This window comes from Giraffa tippelskirchi, chromosome 1 (assembly GCF_054371585.1).
Source record: "Giraffa tippelskirchi isolate mGirTip1 chromosome 1, T2T-mGirTip1v1.2.pri, whole genome shotgun sequence".
NCBI classification, from domain to species: domain Eukaryota; kingdom Metazoa; phylum Chordata; class Mammalia; order Artiodactyla; family Giraffidae; genus Giraffa; species Giraffa tippelskirchi.
The window spans coordinates 121775378-121798710 of NC_137275.1; the positions used below are offsets into that span (position 1 = coordinate 121775378).

Sequence of the window (23333 nt, forward strand, 5' to 3'; positions counted from 1 at the left end):
TTTCCTTCTGCTGTGTCGTGGTCCCGGTCCTGGGGACTGTCTTATACACTCCAGAGAACACAGCTCCCGTCCTCTCCAAGGGTTAAGGGTGGTCTGGGATGTGGAAACAGCCGCAGGTCTGACTGTTCAGTGGGGGTTCTTTCAGTCAAATCCCTGTCTCAGCGCTGGTCCGCTCCAGCAACACCAAGACTTGCCCATTATGATGATGTTCAGGGTGGGGCCAGGTGCCTCCAATTCCAGTCTTTCTGTAATTCTGAACAAATCACTGCTTCCCCAAGGCACCTCCTCCTGCAGGCACTTAACTTCCCAATTTAATTTTAGCCCATTCATCTGTGTATTAGCCATCTCCCAGCCATTCTGTACATTTCTAGAATCATCTACTGTCTTCTCTCCCAACTCTTTTCCTTCTAGGTCTTTACTATTATCTTAAGGGTTTTAGTAAGAAGAAGACATAAACACTTTTGTTTTTACCAGCCACCCCACCCCGCCTCCCCTCAAGGCATTGAAACAGCCCAGGCATGTGCCTGTTTTCAAGGACTGATTAGAAAGGACCACAACTGCCTGTAAAGGAAACTTTAAGAGCAGCCCTTTCTAAGTGTTCCACCATCAGAAAAAAATTTCTTTGAAAGCAAATATCTCCCAACAAAAATGTTTTAAAGTTTTTAAAAAATACAATATTTTTATAAAGAAAAGAAAAAATTTACCTAGATAAGAACATGCATCGACTAGAACAATATTATCCAGACAAAGGAAGAAGTGGCCCTTCATTTCCAAAGTTACTGCAGCAGGAGTTTTTGTGTAATTGTTTTCTGCCCCTTCTATTTGACTCTGCTGCCTGACCTTGGAACAGAAACGCTTTCTGTTTTGTTCTTTGGAAGTTCAAAATATTAGAATATGTTAAAATGTGATGTTACAGAGTCAGTAATGAGACATTTTTTTACAAGTGTAAGAGAGTTCAGACTTGTCCTGAACAATATCTGTTCGACATCTATTTATTCCATAAACAGATACTTGCTAGATGGTGAGGATGTGCGCAGCCCTGGACTGAGTGCTCAACACTGCACTGTGTGTAAGATTCAGGCTCTGGTGTGTTCATGTCTATTTCATGTCTATTTAATCCTGTGGTAGACTCTGTCCTGCATACACACAAAGTCATATCATAATTTTTAATTAACAAATTGAAGTGAGAGATCAGTGGGGCTCTCCTCTCCATTTGACAGGTGCCTTAATTTCTAAATAGTTACTGGATATTTTAGGATAATCTACCATGTGACTAAGTTAAATGCACAGAGCAGATTATAGTCAGAAGAGCCTTCCTTAAGAGTGTCGCTTTTTCTCCTTAGATTCACACATTGAACATTTTAATTGATTGTTTAAAAGATAGGTGGTGAGTTCCAGTCACAAGGTCAGAGAGTAGAGGAACAACGTGTAAATCCCATGTTTTTTAGATCCATAAATATAGTTCCCTCTACACCTAGAGCCTTTAATTTCTAAGAACCCAGCCCTCAGAGCTGGGCTGCTGGAATCCCTGGCCAGGGCCGTCTGCGGAAACATGAGTTCAGTTACCAAATATAGCTGAGTGGAGGACGAGGACAGATGGGATCTGAGGCCACAGTTGCCTCAAAGTGACCACGGACCAAGCAGTGTGTCACGAAGAGACGAGGCCACCTCCGCTCCTCCGGCAAAGAAGAAACGCTCCTCTGAGATCCATCACCTTTGGCGAGGTCCTCGAGGAGCCAAGGATTGAAAAGGTCTGTAAAATGTGTCTTAATGTACTAACTAGTAAGGCAATATTTTTAAACTCTTTATTAAATGCTAAAAACATTATAGTCATTTGCCAGAAGATACAGCACTGTTTAGAAGATGTCTCGATTTCTCTTTTATTTGGAGAGAAAAAGTAATGGGAATTCTGTACTCGTCTCAAGAACAGAGACCATATAAGATTCACCTGCAGGCTTTGTTTCTACCTATGCTGTCAGAGAGCTGCCTTGTCTGTAATAATCTTAAACTAAATTGGTGCTATTCATTCCAAAAGGATCAAATGTAACGATGGAGCCAACATTTATCAAGTCTGTGTCTGTGTTTTGTTTTACAGAAAGTAAGAATGCTGTTAATTTGAAACTTGCCTATACTTAAGCTAACTACAAATGGCTTCAAATGATATACTTTAGGTTGTAGTAACATTTTAAGTTGTTAATTACACTTTCAGAGAACTTTTTAAATGTTGAGAGTAAAGGCAGAGAATTTAAATTCTATCTATGCACAAAGCTTGCCTTTTTTTTTTTTTAAAGATAAAGCTTATCAAGGGAAACTATAGTATAGTCAAATTTAAGCTTTACAGTAAAATTTTATATCATGTTGTTGTAAGTTACACATGAAATTGTCTCGAATCCAATAGATGAGGTTGATACAGAACGATTTCAGGCTCATGTTACTTTTTCAACATTTGCTAAAAATACTAATTACCTTCTAGTATGAATAATGTGTCCACATCCAGAGCCCATTGCCTGACAATATAACACTGACCAAGTTCCCTCGATCATGAATGCGCAGAAATGAAATCCTTATTACAGGATAGATACGCTGTCCAATATACTTTTTCCTCAAAGACAGAACCTACCTCCATTACCCAGATTTTAAACATCAGAGTCTATCTGACAAATTATTACAAATAGCCCATCCCTATGTGTGCTCAGTGGGGTCTGACTCTTTGGGACCCCAGGGACTGAAGCCCACCAGGCTCCTCTGTCCATGGGATTCTCCAGGCAAGTATACTGGAGTGGGCTGTCATTTCTTCCTCCATGATGAACAGCAGACAAGGCCTAAGAGATTCATTAAGGCAATATGTGCTCTGTGAATACATGATTACATTTTCCTAGAACACAGATCTGTCCTTCTTCATTCCCACGTTTAGTATGACTTAGGGTCCCCATCTCAGCTCTGTCCAAGCCACGGTGTGTTGCTAAAGCTGAAAGAGTCAGAGCATACTTAACAGTCGAAGAGAAATCTAGATTACATGGGACAGTTACAATCACTCTGATTTCATTACCTCATTTTTTTTTAATGTAGAGGGTAGAATTAGTCAAGATTCAAAATAAATCTGACACATACTTAAAGAGATAGCAGCTGAAATCTCCAAGGCCAAGACAAGAGCCTGCACTTCACTGATACGTGTGTGTGTGTGTGACATCAAAGGGAACTGTGATATCTGAGCTCTAGCCAGTAACTCAGACATCTGGAGGTGATGGCCATGCCCCAGTTAAATTCCAGTAGAGCAGCTCCCACAGATTCAATATGGTGGATAAGATGATATCTGAAGAGGAACCAGTAACTGCAAACACTTCCTCAGGAAACACTTCATATAACTGTTGTGGGCATGAAATCAGCTATTATGTTATATCTCTCAAATTAAGATACAATCTACTGTCTGGGAGCATTTAAAGCTGGAGAAAAAAATATGCCATGCCTCCCTGTGATGACAACTTGCTTAAAGATTAGGAAAGAGTGGAATCCACATGTGTTTATTAAGAAATAGTTGATAAAATTGTTGTGCATTTTTTTTGCATCAAACAGGATTTAATAAAGTTTTCATATTTGCCTTTTGCCCTGTAGGGCCCTTGGTAAAAAGAACATTACAAAGAAAGGAAGGAAGGAAGGGAGGATTGATTTTAAAATGATGATCACATAGCTGATTCACTTTGTTGTACAGCAGAAACTAACACAACATTGTGAAGCAAGTATGTGCAGAGGTGTGTGTGCACTCAGTCGTGTCCAACCCTTGGCGACCCCATGGACTATAGCCCATAAGGCTCCTCTGTCCAAGGGATTTTCCAGGCAAGAATACTGGAGTGCATTGCCATTTCCTTCTCCAGGGGATCCTCCTGACCCAGGGATGGAACCTGCATCTCTTACGTCTCCTGCATTGGTAGGCAGATTCTTTACCACTTAGCGCCACGTGGGAAGCCCCAATAAAATAAAAACTTCTTTAAATACTTGGAGAAATTAAAAAACAAATAACTGATGATTAAGAGGACAACTGAGGTAACATAAACACACTTTGTTTAACCCTTCGTGAAGTGTGGACAGCCTCTTTTGGAAGAGCTGCACCCTGAGGAAGAAGGCGCGAAGCTTTATAGGAAGAGAACAGGGAAGAGAAAAGTGGAAATAACTTGATTGGCTGGGGTTGCAGAGTCACTGTTGTTTGGGGTGAGACAAGCAAGGAGATAAATTGGGAAGCCGGCACTGGCCTGGCTTGGGGCTGGCTGACCGCATGCTAATATTTCAAGCAGAGTGTCCCTGGTAGCTCAGCTGATAAAGAATCTGCCTGTAATGCAGGAGACCTGGTTTGATTCCTGGGTCAGGAAGTTCCCCTGGAGAAGAGATAGGCTACCAGCTCCAGTAGTCTTGGGCTTCCCTGGTGGCTCAGATGGCAAAGAACCCAATGAAGGAGATATTAGAGACATGAGTTTGATTCCTGGGTCGGGAAGATCCTCTGGAGAAGGGAATAGAAACCCTGTCCAGTATTCTTGCCTGAGAAATCCCATGGACAGAGGAGCCTGGCGGAATACAGTCCATGGCATCGCAGAGAGTTGGACACGACTGAGTGACTACGTAGAGAGTGTCCTTAAGGACACAGAAGTTCCCCATGCTTCGGTTTGCTGACATGGGCCCCAGGCAGGAGCAGCTCTTTAGGTTATGTTGAACCTAACCTAAAAAAGTTAATTCAACAGAAGGAAGAAATTTCATATAGGAACTGCATGTGCTTCCAGAAGAAGAAAAAAAGTGTTTTAAAGCTTTTTCTAATTCGGTTTTTATAGTTCGGGTTTTATTTTTAAACATTTTTAGTCCTGAATCTTTGTACCAATAGTTTTAAATACTTTTAGTAATTGTTGAAATAGGAAAATAAACAGCAATTTAGCATTTAAAAATGCTAAATTAAATATTGAAATCACTCAGAATTTCCACTCCCACCCCAAAGAAAACAGCAACCAAAGATTCCCCTAACTGCATGACTCCTTACCCACCACAGATGTAATCGGCGTCCACTGCCTGGTTCCCAATCTTGCAACCTCCCTGTGTATTTATATCTAAGTATATATGCACTTTTAAATGCCCTGTGAGATGTTGCCGCCATTGTCTGCACTCTCTAAAGGACCTGGCCCCTGTGGTTCAGAATACTGAGTGATCCCTGCTGCATGTCAGTCTTTTTCTAACATCAAAGACTTTTCCCCTTCAAAATTGTAGTAGCTCATCAATACCTGCACACTATTCCATAAACTACTGCAAAAGTGCCCCCTTTATCTAAATTATTCAAGCAAACATCCGTAATGTGCTCACCGGGAAAAGATGATGTGGCAGTTCCATGCAGGTTTCAATTGTAAGTCTCCTATTTCTTGCTGGTTCAACTTTGGCCAAACAATTGAGTGTTTTTATGCCATAGGTTGGATAATCAAAATAATCAAAAGAAAAACAGTGTTTACCCTATTATTCTCAGGATCCAATTGTTCACTACAGATTCTCCTGGACTTACATGGGGCTTCCTCCCGGCACACCCATCCCAAGTTGAAAATGCCTTGAATACACCTCACTTACCTACCAGCCCAGCCCACCTTTTTTCCTAACCAGGGCTCTTGGCCTCCTTAATCAATAGAAATTAATCAGAGGCCTAAGGAGAAATTCAGACAAGGCTTTACTAGGGCCTCTGCTGCAGTAGCAGGGATCGAGATCAAACAACAGGTTCCTTTGCTCCCTTGCTCCCTAAGGGAGGGTGGTCAAGCTGCTCCGTTATACGGGGTGAGGGTAGTGGTGTGTCCAGGGGTCGAGCTGGAAGGGTGCCTGAGGTGATTTGCCCACCCCTCTGGTGTTGGTGTCTGCAGAGGGCATGTGCAGTACCTGCTTTTGTTTCAAATGCTTCAGAAGTGGCAGTTGGGCTTTGTGGTGTCTTTGTATCTTGCCATCCATAACTTAGGGCTTCCCAGGTAGCACTAGTGGTAAAGAACCTGCCTTCCAATGTAGGAGATGTAAGAGAAGTGGGTTCCGTCCCTGGGTCAGGAAGATCCCCTGGAGGAGGGCAAGGCAACCCACTCCAGTATTCTTGCCTGGAGAATTCCATGGACGGAGGAGCCTGGTGGGCTATGGTTCATAAGGTCATAAAGAGTCAGACACGACTGAGTGACTGAGCATGCAAGTCCATAACTTGCCCCACCCCCACCCGCTCATGCAGTTATTTTGAGGCCCTGATAGCTTGTTTGTGTTTTGTTGCCGGAGGAGACGATTGTCCAGGGGCAAGCACTGCAGCAGAGGGTCCCAGGGTCCGGCCTGTCTCAGCTTCGGTGCCAAGAGCACTGCCATCAGCCTGCAGTTGGACAAAACCATCCAACACAAAGCCTGCTTTTCAATAAAGTGTTGAGAATTTTGTGTAAGTGATTGACTAGTGAACTGACAGTGAAAAGCAGAGGAGTTGTCAGGGTCCAGAAGGGTTGTAAGTATATCAGTTGTGCACCCTCATGATCATGGGGCTGTCTGGGCACAGTGGCCACTTCCCAGCATCTCCAGGGATTATGTCACTGGCCTGGGGAAAGAAACAAGTTCAAAATCCCAAGTACAATTTCTACTGAAGGCCTATCACTTTCATAGCACTGTAAAGCTGATTTGTCCAACCACTGCAAGTCGGATCATCAGTATGGGAAAGCCTTCAGCTCAAATCTTGGAAATGACATTCTTTGGGGAAGGCGAGCTTTTATTGTGTGCAACTGAATTCTTCTCCCTCCAAGACTCGGTTGCTTCTCATGAGGTGCTTTGTCTTCCTCAACCTCTCAGTCAGGGCATTTTTTTTATCAATACATTTCAACAGCCAATGTGCCTTGCCTCTGGAGACGGTGCAGGGGGTGTCCACAAGTGTTTCCTGACCCACAAAATAGAGGGTTATCCTGGATAGCATAGATCTTGTTTTCAGATAATTATCCCCCAAGGTCAGCAACTCTAAACACAAATGTTATTCATAATTTTAAAATCTATCTTTCTGTCTTTTCTATTAGTTGTGTATTCATCTGTGAATCATATACATTTATATGTCTATTACATATTGAGGAACTCAAAATAAATGTTTTCCCAAACACCAAGATAGCAATGCTGAGACAATTTAAGAAGATAAAAATTGCTTATGTCAGAATGTGATATGAATAAGAAATATTAAATGTTCACTGAAAACTTACTTATAGGCTCTATATTTCATAGTTGAATATGGGTCCAACAGACCAGATAATGTGAACTTAGGGAGAATTTGTGCACCATAAAATTAACAGTGAGAAATAATCTATAAATTGAGTGGCATGAAATTCCTTAAGAATGGATGAAATATGCACAGGGATGTAACGACACAGATGACCATGGGGGTTAGCATCCGACAGCAATGCTTCCTTGGGATACACCAGATGTGGACAGCTGCCTGCCGAAGGTCAAGACAGACAGGCAGCTATGATGCCTCCTAGTATTTTCAGACCCTCCCAAACCTCTGCTTTACCAAATGTTTGTTCATGGCTGAGAGTCTGGCATCACATGTGACTATCATCATCACCGGCTGGAGGAGGGCGCCTGCAGCCCCTCCACTGCACAGGTCAAGAGTCTGAAGCACCACTGGCCTGAGGTGTCCTCCTGCTGTCACTGTCTCCCCCTCCCACTCACAGTGGGAACAGCCACGGTCTGTGGACACCAAGGGCAGCCTGCAAACACCCATCCACCCCGTCCCGCTTCACTTGTTCCCTAACAACTTTGAAAGATGATCTGAGGGATAAAAACACATTACAATTTCCCAAGATCAACTAATAAAAGATTGACGACCAAACCAAGCCTAAGAAAGCAGAACCTGGCATTTTCTGTTTCCTAGTTTTTGCCTGTGTGTACAGTCACGCAATCATGTCTGACTCTTTGCAAGCCCATAGACTGTAGCCCCCCAGGCCCCTCTGTCCATGGAATTCTCCAGGCAAGAATACTGGAGTGGGTTGCCATTCCCTCCTCCAGGGGATCTTCCCAACCCAGTGATTGAACTTGGGTCTCCTGCATTGCAGGCAGATTCTTTACTGTCTGAGCCAACAGTGGAGCCCTTCCACTTTGTATTTTTCCCTATTAAGATGGCAGCTCCTTAGGGCAGAGAAGCCCCCTTTCCTCATGGCTGTGTCCCCAGCCTGCAAAAGAGGCATGTAGTAGGCACTCAAGAGAAACATTGCTGATGAATAAGAAATTAAGACAGAAACATGCTTTGACTAAAAACATTTGTATTTCTATGACTCAGAATTTAACTCTGAACTTGCTGGGACCCATGATGAAGGGTATCAACATTCACAGAATTCCCTTCATCTAATAGTAGAGATGCCAGAAAAGGAACGTCTGTCTGGTTCTGAGTATTTTCACAACAAACTTTTCTTGACGGTAATGAAAACCATAAAAATCACTGTCTCTATAGATAAGGCTTTTTTTTTTTCAGACCTACCACTTTTGTTTTTGTACAGTAACACCTATATATATTTTGTGTGTACTCCTTTATGTCTATGAACACGCAACACTGACAACTTTATCAAGTGCTTCTCAGAAAGCAGAGCCCAGGCGTTGAGTGACCACTGATAAGACAGGTGACAAACCCAGACAAAGAGCAGAACGCCTCCTCACTGAAGAGATCCCAGCCCAGGGAGGAGCGTGGGGCCAGGGGCTGAGAGCAAGCGGAGGTCACAGACAGGTCTGCATCTGCCGTGGCCGTGTGGCTCCCTCTCCCATCAAATCCCACCCATGACTCAAACCCAGCTCAAACACCAGGTTGGTTCTTCCTCAACTGCCATGATCGTGACCTACACCCTGCCAGATGTCCGCCACACAGAGGCTGTCACACACCTGCTTTCCTGACCTTCACAGGGCTCTTAACTCATACTTATAGTTCAATAAAATGAGTGTATAGCAAAATACCTGCAAAGAAGGTTGCTGTTGAGTCCCTCAGTCATGTCCTACTCTTTGCAACCGTGGGGACTGTGGTCCTCCAGGCTCCTCTATTCATGGGATTCTCAGCATACTGGAGTGGGTTGCCACTGCCTTCTCCAGGGGATCTTCCTATCACAGGGGTCAAACCTGTAAGTCCTGCATTGGCAGGTGGATTCTTTACCACTGAGCCACCAGTGAAGCCCTCAGAAGAAGGAGTGAATTTGATTGACTGGGAAGTCACCAACAAAAAGTGAAATTAAGTACAGTTTTCGAGGAGCTGGAGTTGGAAACACAGAACAGACAGGAAGGGCAAAGAAACCGCATGTGCAAAGCGAGGGGATGTGGAAGAGCCCCGCAGTTCACAGCAGCGAGTGGACGGCTGGACCTGTCCGGGGACGTGGGGCCTGAGACCCGAGAATTGACATTTCACCGACCATCCAGGAGTGCGCAGGGAGCCTGCCTCCTACATGTGGACCTCCTCTTACTGGGGCGGGGGCCCCACTGGGGAAAAAGGAGCAAAGGAGTGACACAGCCGAACTTGCATGATTTCTCCCACCGTCAGATCTCCTGGGGCAACAGCCATCATCGCGTCCCTCCCTCCTCCTCTTTGGGTTTCTCTGACCTTGTCTACTCCCTCTTCCTGGATCAAGGTTCCTGACAGAGGAGGAACCTTGCCTGGCTCATCTTCTTCTTTGTATAGTGAGTGAGGAACAAACGGTTGTCAACGGAATTCATGCCCGCCTCTCACTCCGGAAAAGGCGGAGTGACCAAAACCGGCAGGAACAGTTCTCCCCCTGAGGCGGCTGGACCCACAGGCTCTCAAGGAAAACAAGCGACTAAACCACTGACAGGGAAGACACGAAGGAGAGGGAGGGGAAGCGGAGGGAACTTGAGGAGATTCTGCTTCCCTCAGAGAGGAGAACAGAGGCGGGCAGAGACGTACAGACGTGCGGGAGCCTCACTCAGACTTGCCCGCCATCACGCGGCCGGCCGCAGCGGACACTCACCTCGCGCCCTCTTGGCTTGCTTTTCAGTGAGCTGCATTTTCTTTCCGTGTTTTCCCGCATAAAGTCGCTTTATTTTGATTCGCAGTAAACCAAGGGGGAGAGAAGAGGTGGCTCCAGGTCAGTGTGTCGACTCCGCGCGGGGCCCCGAGTCTCGGGCGGGCTGGGCCGGGAGAGCCGTCCGGCCCGCGCAGCGAGCACTGCGGCTGCTCACGCGGGGCGGGCCCCTCACCGTCCTGCCCCAACACTTGCCCGACACCCGGTGGGGCCCTCCGAGGGCCAGCAGCGTCCGTCACCATCAGCGGCGTGCTCAGGGCTGCCCGTGCCCAGCTCTGTTACACCTCCTCTGCCCTTCCTCCCTGTGACCTCTCAGCCCCTGACCGAGCTGTGCACTCCAACGTCTACCAGCCTGGGCACTTGTGCGTCTCCGTCCTCCACCCCAGAGCGGGCGCGGCCCTCGGAGCGGTGCGACCCCACACAGAAAGCACGCCGGGTCCAGGTCCGGCCGCTTGAGCACCACCTCCCTCCTCCGCGAGCCCAACACCACTTCACCCGCCAACTCCTCCACAACGTAGTGGACGCAGGAGGAGGGAAAAGGCAAGGGCCGTGAGCACACGCCATCATCTGAAAGCAGGCCCGGAGTCGCAGGCGTGAAGGGACCCAGGCCGGTCAGTGAGCAACCCTCAGTGGCCCATTCAGCCAACCGTCAGGGGAGGTGGTCAGCAGGCTGAGCAGTGAGATAAGAGGCGGATCTGGTCTTCTCTCCCAGCCTCAGGCCAGCAGGTGAGCTGGGGGCCCAGAAACAGTCTGGGGGCTGTGTCCTGCGGGCTCCGGAGCCTCAGCAAAGCCGCTGCTGGCCAAGCCCAGGCCCCCAGGTGGCAGCGACCCTCTCCCCCATCCTCGCCTCTGTGATCTGATGGCATCGCCCATCTGCATGGGACCTGCCCCCATGTCTGGGCGTCCTGAGGAGCCTGAGAGCCAGCTGGGTCCTAGGTGCCCGGCTCCCTCAGCCGTGACTGCTGGACAGGCCTGGGGACCTGGCCCTGAGGAAGCACCGGCTGAGCTCTGCCTTCTCTTGGCCAGGACTGGGACATGGGAGGGTGACAGCTGTGCCTGGGGACCTGGCCTTGCTTGTTAGATCAGAGAGGAATGTTGCTTTGGTGGAGATTGACAAGCGCATTGTGAGGATGCCTTGCCTCAAAAACAGAGGCTCTGACACCGAGACATTTGCCACAACTCATCACGCCCTCCTTCCCCTTTCCAAGATACGGGCTCTGCTGAGAGCTTTTGGAGTTTGGAGTTTTTAAGGCAGAAGCCACCAGTCACCTTACAGGACCTGCAACAAACCTTTCTCTGCTCCAAACTTCAAACTTTTTATGTTTTTCTGCCTCATTGTGTGTCAGGCACAGGGATCACAGAAGGGGCTCTTGAGGTGCCTTGAAGTAGCTGCCCCCGTAGTAGGTGTTGGGGGTCCTGAAGATGCCCACCTCCCAGTTGTGGGTCACCCTCATCCACCAGGGCACCGAGAGGCCCACCCCAGCTCCTTGAGTGGCAGCAGCAGCGCCTCCTGCGAGCTGGGCACCAGCCCCCTCCGTGTGCCCCCGGTACTCATGGTGTGTTGCATTTTCTATGTCTTTTCACCAACACACAATTGCCAGAAGCACTGTGGGGAATAAGCCATGAAACCTCAGGACTATAATGGAGATGTCTGCAGTTGTATGTCTTTGCTTACAGCCTCTTGATTTGGGGGTTGGTTGAATAACACTGAAATCTCTGAGGCATACTTCTCTGGTGACTTTGGGACACGTAGAAACTGCTCCTTCCATCCACATTATGAGAGCTTTCCTGAGTCCTGTGCATGTTTTAGCAGCAATATTGGGGTCACAGATTAAACTTGGACCATATATACCCTCCTGCTATTATTTTCTCTTTCATTGTGCAAGCAGTTTATAAGCGACACCTGATTCAGACAACTGGATCCCGTCAGATGGCACCTCTTTAAAACCACAGGTGTGAGACGAACAGTGTGGGCTCTGGGGTCATCATATGGGGTGGAGTCTTGGCTCCCCCCTCAGTTTTTTTCTTTCTAAACTGGGGCTGCCAGTTTTGAGGTCTTCTGTTTGGGGTGCTGGTTTTTTTAATTTATTTTTTTTAGCTGCACTGGGTCTTCGTTGCGGTGCTTCAGCTTCTCATTGCGGTGGCTTCTCCCGTTGAGGAGCACTGACTCTAGGGCACGAGGGCTTCAGTAGCTGCAGCACATGTGATCAGTAATTGTGGCTCCCGGGCTCTAGAGCACAGGCTCAATAGTTCCAGTGAATGGGCTTAGTTGCTTCTCAGCATCTGGGATCTTTCCAGATCAGGGATCATCGAAACTGGGTCCCCTGCATTGGCAGGTGGATTCTTAACCAGTGAGGCACCAGGGAAGCCCTAGTTGTGCAGTTTTTAAGGGAAATAATCTGTATAATGGCTGTTGGTAAATGCCTCCCCCATGCTGAGCCGTCCAGTGATTATCTGCCCCTTCATGGGGAAGTTTACTGACTAGAGCACAACTGTCCCTCTGCACCTGAAATTTAGTAATCGATTTTCAGCTCTGCCTTGAATTAACTAATGAATGAATGAATGAATGTGAATGCACATACGGGCACACCAGGAAAGGAAGAGGTGAAAAGGCTTCAAAAATTTCATCAAAAACTAAACACTAATGAAAACAAATCAAAGTGCATTTTGTGGTTTAGGGTGACATAAGCAGAGTCAGATTTGCTTAAAATATCAACACACTACTATTCTCATAACATCAATGAAATTAGATCTGTAAGAGAGGTGGGTGGGGAGATGGAGGGAAGCCTGAGAGGCAGAAGCCCTGGACCCCTCACAGCACCAATGGCAGGGTCAGCCTCCTGAATTATTTAAAGAGCTTTAGTGAGATGCTAGGGCTTCCCCAAGACGCCAGTCATAAAGAATCCTCCTTCCAATGCAGGAGATGTGGATTTCATCCCTGCATTGGGAAGCTCCCCTGGAGGAGGGCATGGCAACCCACTCCGGTATTCTTTCCTGGAGAATCCCATGGACAGAGGAGCCTGTCAGGCTGTAGTCCACAGGGTCACAAAGAGTCAAACATGACTGAAGCGACTTGCACAGCACAGCACAGTGAGATGCTTAGTGTTCACTCAGGGGCAAATAGCAAATTAAAATAATGAACAAGGAACTTCCCTGAGGGTCCAGTGGTTAGGACTCTGTGCTTTCACTGCAGGCCTGTGCAGGTTCCATCCCTGGTTCCGGAAGTAAGATCCCACAAACCAGAGAGTCAAATAAATAAAAACAGAATTTAAAAAATTAGGAAAACGGTCAATGATAAACACAGGTATGCTTGATGCTTCTTCCAATTTATAGAGGAAAATGATTTTAAAAGTATGTTTTCCCCTTAATGTTTCTCCCAACTTGTGAATGAGTAGTACTGTGGTTACAGGCTTGTGCGCGCGCGCACACACACACACACACACACACACACACAGTCGTTCCTACTAACGCAGGTGTGTCTCCTGTCCTTCAGAGCCTGTGTTCAAGACACCGGCCTACTTGTGTAAGCGGACCGAGTGCATGAGAGCCTGTCGACTATGTCCGAGACGTCCTCCCACGACTCCTTCTACGACTCGCTCTCGGACCTGCTGGAGGACGGCGAGAATGCGGCCTTCTTCCCGGGGCTGTCGGCCTTCCTCAGCCAGGAGGAGATCCACAAGAGTCTGGACCTGGCCCGCAGAGCCATAGCCAGCTCGGAGACGGACGACTGCGCCTGCGAGGAGGTCCCGCAGCGCTGCAGCCCCTCTCCCAGGAGCCGTCGGAAGCCGCCGGCCCCTCTGGAGGCCCGACCGGGCGAGCGTGCGTCCCTAGGGACACCTGGGGACCGCAGGCGGGCACCTGCCGTGCCTCCGCCAGCGGAGCAAGCCGAGCGCATCTCCTCGCCCGCGTCGCGGAGGAAGCCCGGAGTCTCGCCCCTGCTGGCCAGGCCCAGCTACATCCGGAGCCTGCGCAAGGCTGGGAAGCAGGGGGCCAAGGCCCCCAGTGCCAGCACCAAGCCCAGGGCCGCACGCCCTGGCAGGGCCAGCCCCCAGAGCCCGCTGAAAGACAAGGCGGCCACCCTCATCGAGGAGCTGACCTCCATCTTCCGAGAAGCCGCCAAGCCCAGAACCAGGAGCCCCGACGGGGAGTCCTCGTCTCCAGACAGCGGGTACCTGTCCCCTAAGAACCAGCCGTCGGACCCGAGGAGCGCCTCGGCCAGCCGGAGCCCCACTCGGGACCAGCAGGACGTGGAGGCCAGGACCAGGCGCCTGGCACCTGGGCATCACCTCCCAGTGGCCAAGGATGTGGCCCGGCCCAGCCGCAGCCCCTCGTCCCCATCGCCCCCCAGCGCCCGCAACCCCCCAGCTGCTCCCCGGTTCATCCAGAAGCTGCGGAGCCAAGAAGTGGCAGAAGGTAGTCGGGTCTACCTGGAATGCAGAGTCGCTGGGAACCCACCTCCTCGGGTCAGGTAGGACTCTGGTTGCGGAGATGCGATGCTTTGCATGGACTTCCACTTTCACTTTAGTGTGAGAGAAGAGATTTCTGTTACAAGTCAAGGGCTTGGCTCCCCAAGCGCACAGAAGCAAGTATTATGGCCCTGGCTTTTGAGGAAAGGAAAAGCTCCATTGCGAGTTGGACCAGCAGGGAGACAGGAGGCAAGGCTCAAATCCGGTTGTCGATCCAGGGATCAGGGAGCAATTTAAGGTTTTAGGAAATTTCAAGCTTGGAAGCTGCCTTGATGATAGTCCACAGTTAGCACCTCGTGCTGGAGCTGCGTTGTCCTCACTGAGGGGACCCCTGACTTTGTAAAGCGCAAGTGTGGCAGCTTCTCTATGCTCCTATATCTGCAGATTGAAAATGCTGGGTTTGTGGTCATCCTGAAGATGGCTAGGGGGCAGTGGGATGAGGGGGCTTGAGGGTGGGTGGGCCTATCTTGTACTTGCCCAGCGCTGTCTCCCTACAATAACTGCAGGTTTCCTCAATACACCTATGTAAGGAGCCATGTCCTTTTAAGCTAGGTGATGTTTTACGTGCTTTTTCTTTGTTCGTTCCTCAGTCTTGAGGGAAGTAGGGGGAGAGGGCCTCTGCTAGCTGCTTCCTGCTGATGAGGGATGTGGGTTTTTATGAGAGGAATGAAATTGTTTTGTACTTACCTGTAAATATTTGCGAGTCTCACCTTGAACTCTGAAGTCTCAGGCAATCATCCTGTGAGTCTGGGGGTGGGGAGTGGGGCTCTTTAAATGTACAAGGTGGACAATGAGGACAGAATTTGATGAGTAAGAGGATTAACCCTGAGATACACAGAACTATGGCTCCTAACTTTAACAGTCCTTCAAAACAGACCTTATTTCTTTGGGGCTCCATGAAAACCTGTTTTTAACATTTTAGTGATTGAATTTGAATTTATGTAGGCCTGTACCAGACTCTTAAGTCAAAATCGTCTGCTTTTGAGATGTTACTGTCTTCTCTTCTTGGCCAGGTGGAGCCTTAGCTGTCTGTTTCCTTTTGAACAGTTACTTAATGTACCTGGGAGTGGGGAGGCCAGGGTATGGCTACTTTTAGCTTTCCTGGAGGATGTATAACCAGGAGGACTTCACAGGGGCTATTTCACATGCCTGCACGGGTTCTCACTGTATGGGTTTGTCCAAGTTTGAGGAGGATGCGGTCCTGGGGCTTATGCAGTGCAAGGGGATGTCCGTGGGAAACCCTAATGGGCTAGACACATATTTATGTATAAAAGACAAGACGGCACCGAGAAGCTGTACACATTTTATCAAATTCAATGCTGTTACCACATGAGACCTTCAGGAAGGTCTCCCGTAGAACATTGCATACAGGCTAAATGGGAGCTTGTTTTTAGGGGCCACTCTGACCCTCAGCAGGGGAGCTGGTCAGACCTTATCCCAGGTTACTCTGGTTTCTTGGCTTGTCTTGGTGACTGTCTTTTTGAAGGAATGATTCATTGTTTCCCTATGGACTGAGGTCTCCAAGAACTATGAACTTCATCATGTTCCAAGGGCCTTGACACCTTTGAGTCACCTCAGCTATGAGAACTTCTCTGTTGTCACTTTGAATCGGAAGAGGCAACCCCAGACAAGGTATTATTTCTTGGGGGAAGGCCTTTGTTACTGCAGAATCTGTCTCTGTCCTATGTGGAAAAGCTTTGCCACCGTGATGGCATCACCAGCGTCTAGACGTATCTACAGTGTCCCTGGCACTTCGTGTAACAGTGAAGTGTATTTAGCAACCATCGCCTGGTTCTGTCCCTAGGGCATGCATCCCTTTTATCATCAGGGTGGCCCAGTTGTAGGATTATTTCTGGCGCAGATCAGCAATTTGGATTACCTTTCGGATGCTCATTTGCATTTATGGACCAACAATGAACTGCTGGAGTCCATGACATGTCTCAGCCCTCCCATCATGGGTTCCTTGGTGTAGATGAGTAATAATTCTGTCCATTAAATGTTTGGGATAAACTCTTCAAAAACCCAGCCTCTGTGGCTGTTCGTCCTGATTGCCATCTAAGTCCCCAGAGTCTGCATGAACTCCCCATGCATCTGCACTCTGGATGATCGATTTCCAGATCTGAGGCTACAACAAGGATGGTCCACACTCAGAATTAGTGATAGGGTCTCTGGATCTGGGTCTTTGGTTCTGGATGCTTGCTGTGCCGCCGAGTCCACCTAATTATTTCCTTTAGTTAAGTGACGATCCGTTTTGGGTGACCCAGGCAGCACGCAATGGCTACTCCTCCTGGCATTTTAACAGCATTTATTAATAATAAGGCTGGTGTCTCCTCTGTGTGTTCCACTTCTCTCCTTCCTGACATCAGTGGGCCTCTCTTTCCAGGTGGCCCAATGCACACATACAACAGAGAAGGCAGACTTGGAGTCAGTATGTGTGGTCACTGTCTCTTAGCTCCTAGGCTCAGGGTGTGATGAGGGCAGTGAGCTCTGGGCAGATGGACCCAGATGATGGCTTCTGCTACCAGGGCTTCCTGATGAGCTACATCTGCACACACCCCCTTGTTTGTGAAACTGGTCCCGTCCGTGAGTATTTCTAAAGGCTGACCAGCCAGGTCAGGTCTTCAGTTATTTGTATACAATTGAGAGCAGGCCCTCTGTTGTCCTGGGGAGCAGAGTGGCTGGGCTTAGAGTAGATACTGCCTGTGAGGTGACGTTCAGGATGTCGAGTGGTGTGCCCTGGTATCTGCCCCATCTCCCCGAAGTAAGCCCGCATCCCCTGTTCTGTGCTAGTAAAGGCAGTGCATGATGTGAGGTGTGCCGAGGGTTCATTTTTCGGCCTCTTGTGAAAGGCTGCAATGACAGCCCAGAGGCAAACTGGCAATCCTTGATGTAGGTACCCAATTATTTTAAAAAGTAAGCTATAGGCTTCTGATGGTATCTAAGTGTTGAGTTAGCTCCAAGACTCACGCCCTGTCTTTGATGCACAAAATACCTGGGCAACCAAATGCTGGGCTCTTAGAAGTTTCTCCTTGGTAGTGTGGAACACATTATGACAGCTCAGAGTCCAGCTTCATGGTTTATTGTCATTTCCTTTAAGGGCCTCATATTTGTGTTTGGCTGAGCCCAAGACCAGGAGTCCAAAGACAATACTCAGCCATTCCTAGGAATCCTCACAACCGCCTTCTGGTGGTGGCTGCAGTCACCCTAGTTAATGCCTCTCTTCCACCTGGCAGTAAATTTCTTTGTCCTTTTGATACTTCAAACCCTAACTAATTTAGAGTTGGTTGAGAAATTGTGTGCTCTTCCCTTGCAAACTTTATCTAATTGTGTTTTGGTCTTAAGCTTCCTTAGTTCTACTAGCAATTATTGAGTCACATACTGGAGTAAGACTCCTTCATTGAACTGGACATCCCTGAAGTCCACGGTGAAAGCTTCCCTGCAGATGGGGGAGGTGTTCTTACATCCTGTGGGAGTTCCATCCAGCAGTGTCGTTGTTTCCCATCAGTCTCGGGATCGTCCCATTCAAAGGCAAAGTCCCAGGACTCAGGACTTAGCGATATTCAGTAAAAGGCATCTTTTTTCAAGTCCAGAACTATAAACCAGCAAAAGTCTCCAGATACAGTTGTAAGCAACATCTACGGATTTGATATCACCACATTATTTCCTCTACAATTTGGTTAATGGCCTTCAAATCCTGAATAGAGCAGTTATCTCTGATCCTGGGTTTTTGTATGGATGGGATGGAAGTGTTACATGAAGATCAACAAGGTCTGAATAATTGATATTTTAAGAAGGTGATTGTCAGAGGCTTTATACCTTCCTTCATGTGCCTCTTTAGATGCCTGTTGCTTTATATTTGGACTTCCTTGATGGCTCATAGGGTAAAGAATCCGCCTGCAATTCAGGAGACCTGGGTTCAATTCCTGGGTCGGGAAGCTCCCCTGGAGAAGGGAATGCTTACCCACTCCAGTATTCTTGCCTGGGAAATCCCATGGACAGAGGAGCCTGGTGGATTACAGTTCATGGGGCGGCAAAGAGTAAGACATGACTGAATGACTGATACTTACTTACTTACTTACTTAAATTTGGAACCTTGTCCCCTGGACAGAGTTTTATTGCTACCGGGACAGCTGTCTTGGCTCTTTCCGGCCTTCCATCATTCCAAACATAGCTCTTACCATTTTTTTTTTTTTTACCTTTTGCAGAATTTCTTCAGGACATCTAGGTGAGGCTTGGTCTTCCAACTGTAAAGGTGCAGCTTGGAGGGCAGAGGCTTGACCTGGGAGTGCACTTAATGTTCCCAACAAGAGAACAGGGCATCAGGGCAGGTCCAGCTGGGTGTTCCACATCCCCATCATTATATCGTCTGTCAGCCTTCAGCCCTCTCAGGGAAGATGGGGAGTTCCCCTGGGCCCTTGCTGTACTCCCTGGATCTCAGTCAAGCTGTTTGGTTCAGGACCCCTGTTGAGGTCTGGTTATTAAACATTCCTTATGATGGTTCAGCCTTGCTCAATCTCCTTGGGTCACTGGGGTGCCTTCTGGGTCAGCTCCAGGCGTGGTCCATGCCCCCCAAGTCCTGACTGGATGATTTGGTTGTGATTCAGGATGCTGCTAAGTCGCTTTAGTCGTGTCTGACTCTGTGCAACCCCATAGACAGCAGCCCACCAGGCTCCCCCGTCCCTGGGATTCTCCAGACAAGAACGCTGGAGTGGGTTGCCATTGCCTTCTCCTGTGTGATTCAGGCAGGCTTCCCTAATACCGACTTGTGCTTCTCCACAGAAGGGTGTTCATGAAGGCCTGCATGCAGCCCAGTTAGGGTGATGACGAGCAAAACATGTAAAGAGATTCTCTGTTTTCTGAGGGTCATCTCAGTAAGATGGCTTATTATTTCTCCAATTGTATCAGTTCAAGCTGAAACTTGTGTTGGCCTTGGTCATCTAAGCCTTCTGGGACCTGCCCTAATAGAAATGCCCTGCCTGGGGTAGAGTGCTCCCTGGTGGGAACGGGGAGGAAAGAGTGTTCCTTTATGATGATTGGATAAGGGCAGCCCTAGGAGGGCTGTTGGCACTGTCTGCACTGCTCACAGGAAGACCCCCTTCATGGGCGGGGGAGCCATGCAAGGAGCTGCTGGAGGGGCGTCTGGAGGTAGTCAGTCATCATCAGGCTTTGACTCAATGGACACAGGCTTTTTCTGAGGTTCTTCCTTCTGAACCACAATCTTATATCTCTTCTGCAAATTCTTATTCCAATATAAAGGCATAAATGATTGTACGATGGGATTAACCCCATTTTTACTCTTGCTAACAAAACAAGTCTAATTTTAAAATAGTATCATAGTTCAAAGACCCATTCTCTGGACATTTTCCCTGAGATTCCACCTAATACCAGGGCCAGGCAGTGTTACAGAGAAAATAATTTTCTTTTCCATTGGCTTATAGCTAAACATTGACCAGTTCTGCAAGAATACATGCCAAGGGACTACAGTCAGCTGTGCTATGAACATTCCCCATTTGAAATGTTGCTCTCAGGATGACTGGAGCAAAAGGATCCCACGGAGGTGTCTTGGGTGGAAATTCCTCTCTCCCAGGCACAGGGTATGTTCTTCTGGGATGGACTCCTGTGAAACCACTACAGGTCACGGGGGCAACGACTGGCAGTCAGGGAGCAGTGTCTTCTGTCTCCTGAGTCAGAAGACCCCCATTAAATCAGGTTTAAAAGTTTTCCTTCAGTCATCCAACAGCCTCCCTCTATTAGCCAATGCTAACAAACAAGGCCCATCTAGTCAAAACTATGGTTTTTCCAGTAGTCGTGTATGAATATGAGAGTTGGACTATAGAGAAAGCTGAGCGCTGAAGAATTGATGCATTAGAGCTATGGTGTGGAAGAAAACTCTAGAGAGTCCCTTGGACTGCAAGGAGATCCAACCAGTCAATCCTAAAGGAGATCAGTTCTGAATATTCATTGGAAGGACTGATGCTGAAGCTGAAACTCCAGTACTTTCGCCACCTGATGCGAAGAACAGACTCATTGGAAAAGACCCTAATGAGAGAAAGATTGAAGGCAGGATGAGAAGGGGACGACAGAGGATGAGATGGTTGGATGGCATCACCGACTCGATGGACATGAGTTTGAGCAAGTTCTGGGAGTTGGTGATGGACAGGGAAGCCTGGCGTGCTGCAATCCATGGGGTCTCAAACTCAGACACGACTGAGCAACTGAACTGAACTGAACTGAACAGACTTAAACCAACCTGAACAAAGAAATCCAAGACTCTGGAACTTTAACCCAGGGTTCAGGACTCTAACTTGAACTTTAAAAAAAAAATTGGGGGGTACAGTTACACTGTTGTCTTAGTCTCAGGTGTACATCAAAGTGATTCAGTTATTGTTGTTCAGTCGCTAAGTCACGTCTGACTCTTTGCGACCCCATGAACTGCAGCACACCAGATTCAGTTATACATATACATATATCCATCCTTCTTCAGAGTCTTTTCCCATTTGGGTTATTTCAGAATATTGAGTAGTGTTCCCTGTGCTATACAGTAGGTCCTTGTTGTTTGTCTGTTTTTTTATGTACTACTGTGTGTGTGTTAATGCCCAGCTCCTAAGTATATTCCATATATGAGTGATACCATATGATATCTGTCTTTCTCTGACTTGCTTCATTTAGAATGATGATCTCTAGGCTTATCCATGTTGCTGCAAATGGTGTTATTTCATTCTTTTTTATGGCTGAGGAGTGTTCCACTGTGTGTATGCACCACATCGTTATCCATTCAGCTGTCAGTGGGCATTTAGATTGCTCTCATGCTTGACTAATGACAATAGTGCTGCAATGAACACTGAGATGCAAGTATCTTTTTGAATTATGGCTTTCTCTGGATATATGTCCAGGAGTGGGATTGCTGGGTCATATGGTAGTTCTGTTTTTAGTTTTTTACGGAAACTCCATACTATTCTCCATAGTGACTGCAACAATTTACATTCCTCCCAATGGTGTGGGAGGGTTCACTTTTCTCCACAGCCTTTCTAGTATTTATTATTTTTAGACTTTTTGATGATGGCCATTCTGAACACTGTGAGGTGATAGCTCATTGTAGTTTGGATGTGCATTTCTCTGATAATTAGTGATATTGAGGATTTTTTCAGTGCTTTTTGGTCATCTGTATGTCTTCTTTAGAGAAATGTCTATTTATATCTTCTGCCCATTTTTTAAATTGTTTTTTTCTTTTTCTATTGAGCTGCTTGAGCTGTTTGTATATTTTGGGAGGTTAATCCCTTGTCAGTCAATTCATTTGCAAATATTTTCTTCTATTCTGTGTGTTGTCTTTTCATTTTGTTTATGGTTTCCTTTGCTGTGCAAAAGCTTTTAAGTTTAATTAGTCCCATTTGCTTACTTTTGTTTTTATTTTCAGTACTCTAGGAGGGGGGTCAAAAAAAGATAGTGCTGCAGTTTATGTCTAACCAGAACTTTTGAGGACTTTTTATATTTCTCCCCAGGGTGGGGCTCTAACCCACGATCCTGATGAGTTATTAGACAGTTCAGGCACAGGCATGTTTCAGCAAGGTTACTGACCAAAAAGACGTCTGACCCCAAAGTAGCCCAAGGAGCCCGAGTCCGGAGGTGGGAGGCAGGACACTGACACCCGCTCCTGCAGACAAGTGCGGTCAAGGTGGCCACTCAACGTCAGGGCTGAGGGCCCACACACCCGGGGCTGCAGGGCCGTGGCAGGGGTCACAACACCCGGGTCCCTTCGTGGTCACCAAAACTGGTTGCCAAGCAAGGGCCGGCTGCCAGACATGCACAGGAGCCAATACGGTAGCCCTAGAAAGCACTTCTTCTGAGGAAACAAAGTGCTTCATTGTGAGGTCGACCAGCAAGAGACAGGAGGCACGGCTCAAGTCTGTTTACTAGCTCCAGGGATCAGGGCAAAATTTAAGGGGTTCAGGTAGTTTCCAACTTGGAAGCTGATTTGCTAATCAGTGCATGTAAGCCCCTGGAGCTGGGAGTCAGGTTTTCCTCACTGCAGGGCTCCTCGCTTTGTGAAGGGCTCTGATGGTAGTGTTTGCATGCTCAGTTCCACAGACTGAAGACACTCAGTTGGGGCCATCCTGGAGATGCGGGTTTCCCTCTTACACATGTATGTGCAGTGCTGCCACCTAAGGAGGCAAATGAATTCCAGCTAGTCAGTGTTTCATTTCCTGCACAGTGAGCCCCCTGGAGCACGAGGTCATGTTTTCAAGGACCCGCAAGGCAGAGGCATCTCGTCATGGCAGACATCAGTACATGGTAGACATCAATAGTAGCTGTGTTCTTGTCCCTGGCAGGTGGATCTGCCGTCCTGAACCAGTGCTGCTAAGGGGGGTGGGGGGGGAAGGATGGGGCAAGCAGACAGGAGAACAGCACATTGCTACAGGGGGCCCAAGAATTAAGGTAGCCAGTAAGATGCCCAACTGGTATAGTCAAGTACTGGGCATAATTTGAATATTTACTGGAGATGGTTAAAATGTGGCTAAAACCAGAAGTTGTCTGGCAGATGAAAGGCACAGGGTCAGCCCCAAGTGTGTCCAGTCTGAGCGTGGGGTTCATGGGCACGTGCTCACCATGCTGAGCGCACCACAGCTTCAACGTGGCAGAACTTACCCATGAAGACAGAGACACCAGGCAGGGTGTGGACAGGCCTGTTGCCCATGCCCGGGCTTCGGCCGTGAGAGGGCAGACAGCAGACAAACAGCAGGTGAGGAGCGTGCGGTTAATGGGAATCGCTAATCACCAACACCACCATGGCCACTGTGATCTCTCTACATTCTTCTATATGCACAGAAGGCAGAGCATCTGT

At 47.8% G+C, this 23333-nt stretch overlaps 1 protein-coding gene and 1 pseudogene across 13 annotated transcripts in view; one reads left to right on the top strand and one right to left on the bottom strand.

The window, feature by feature from the left end:
• Window positions 1-10127, bottom strand: part of LOC145515940 (putative ATP-dependent RNA helicase DDX60) — a 90811-nt pseudogene extending 80684 nt beyond the window's left edge. The window contains exon 1 of the transcript XR_014061145.1: window positions 9975-10127. The product of XR_014061145.1 is annotated as a putative ATP-dependent RNA helicase DDX60 (transcript). The remainder of the gene's footprint in view (window positions 1-9974) is intronic.
• Window positions 250-23333, top strand: part of PALLD (palladin, cytoskeletal associated protein) — a 373633-nt gene continuing 350549 nt past the window's right edge. For 8 of the 12 annotated variants that reach the window (XR_014054993.1, XM_081494678.1, XM_081494662.1 and 5 more), the window contains exons 1-2: window positions 250-1751; window positions 13522-14496. Coding sequence is in view for 7 of the 12 variants with exons in the window: in XM_081494678.1 (XP_081350804.1) it covers window positions 13586-14496 (911 nt within the window). In the remaining 5 variants the exon portion in view is untranslated. Of the gene's footprint in view, window positions 1752-13521; window positions 14497-23333 lie in introns of those variants that run through there. The other 4 variants (XM_081494834.1, XM_081494915.1, XM_081494787.1 and 1 more) reach the window with 3 other exon arrangements.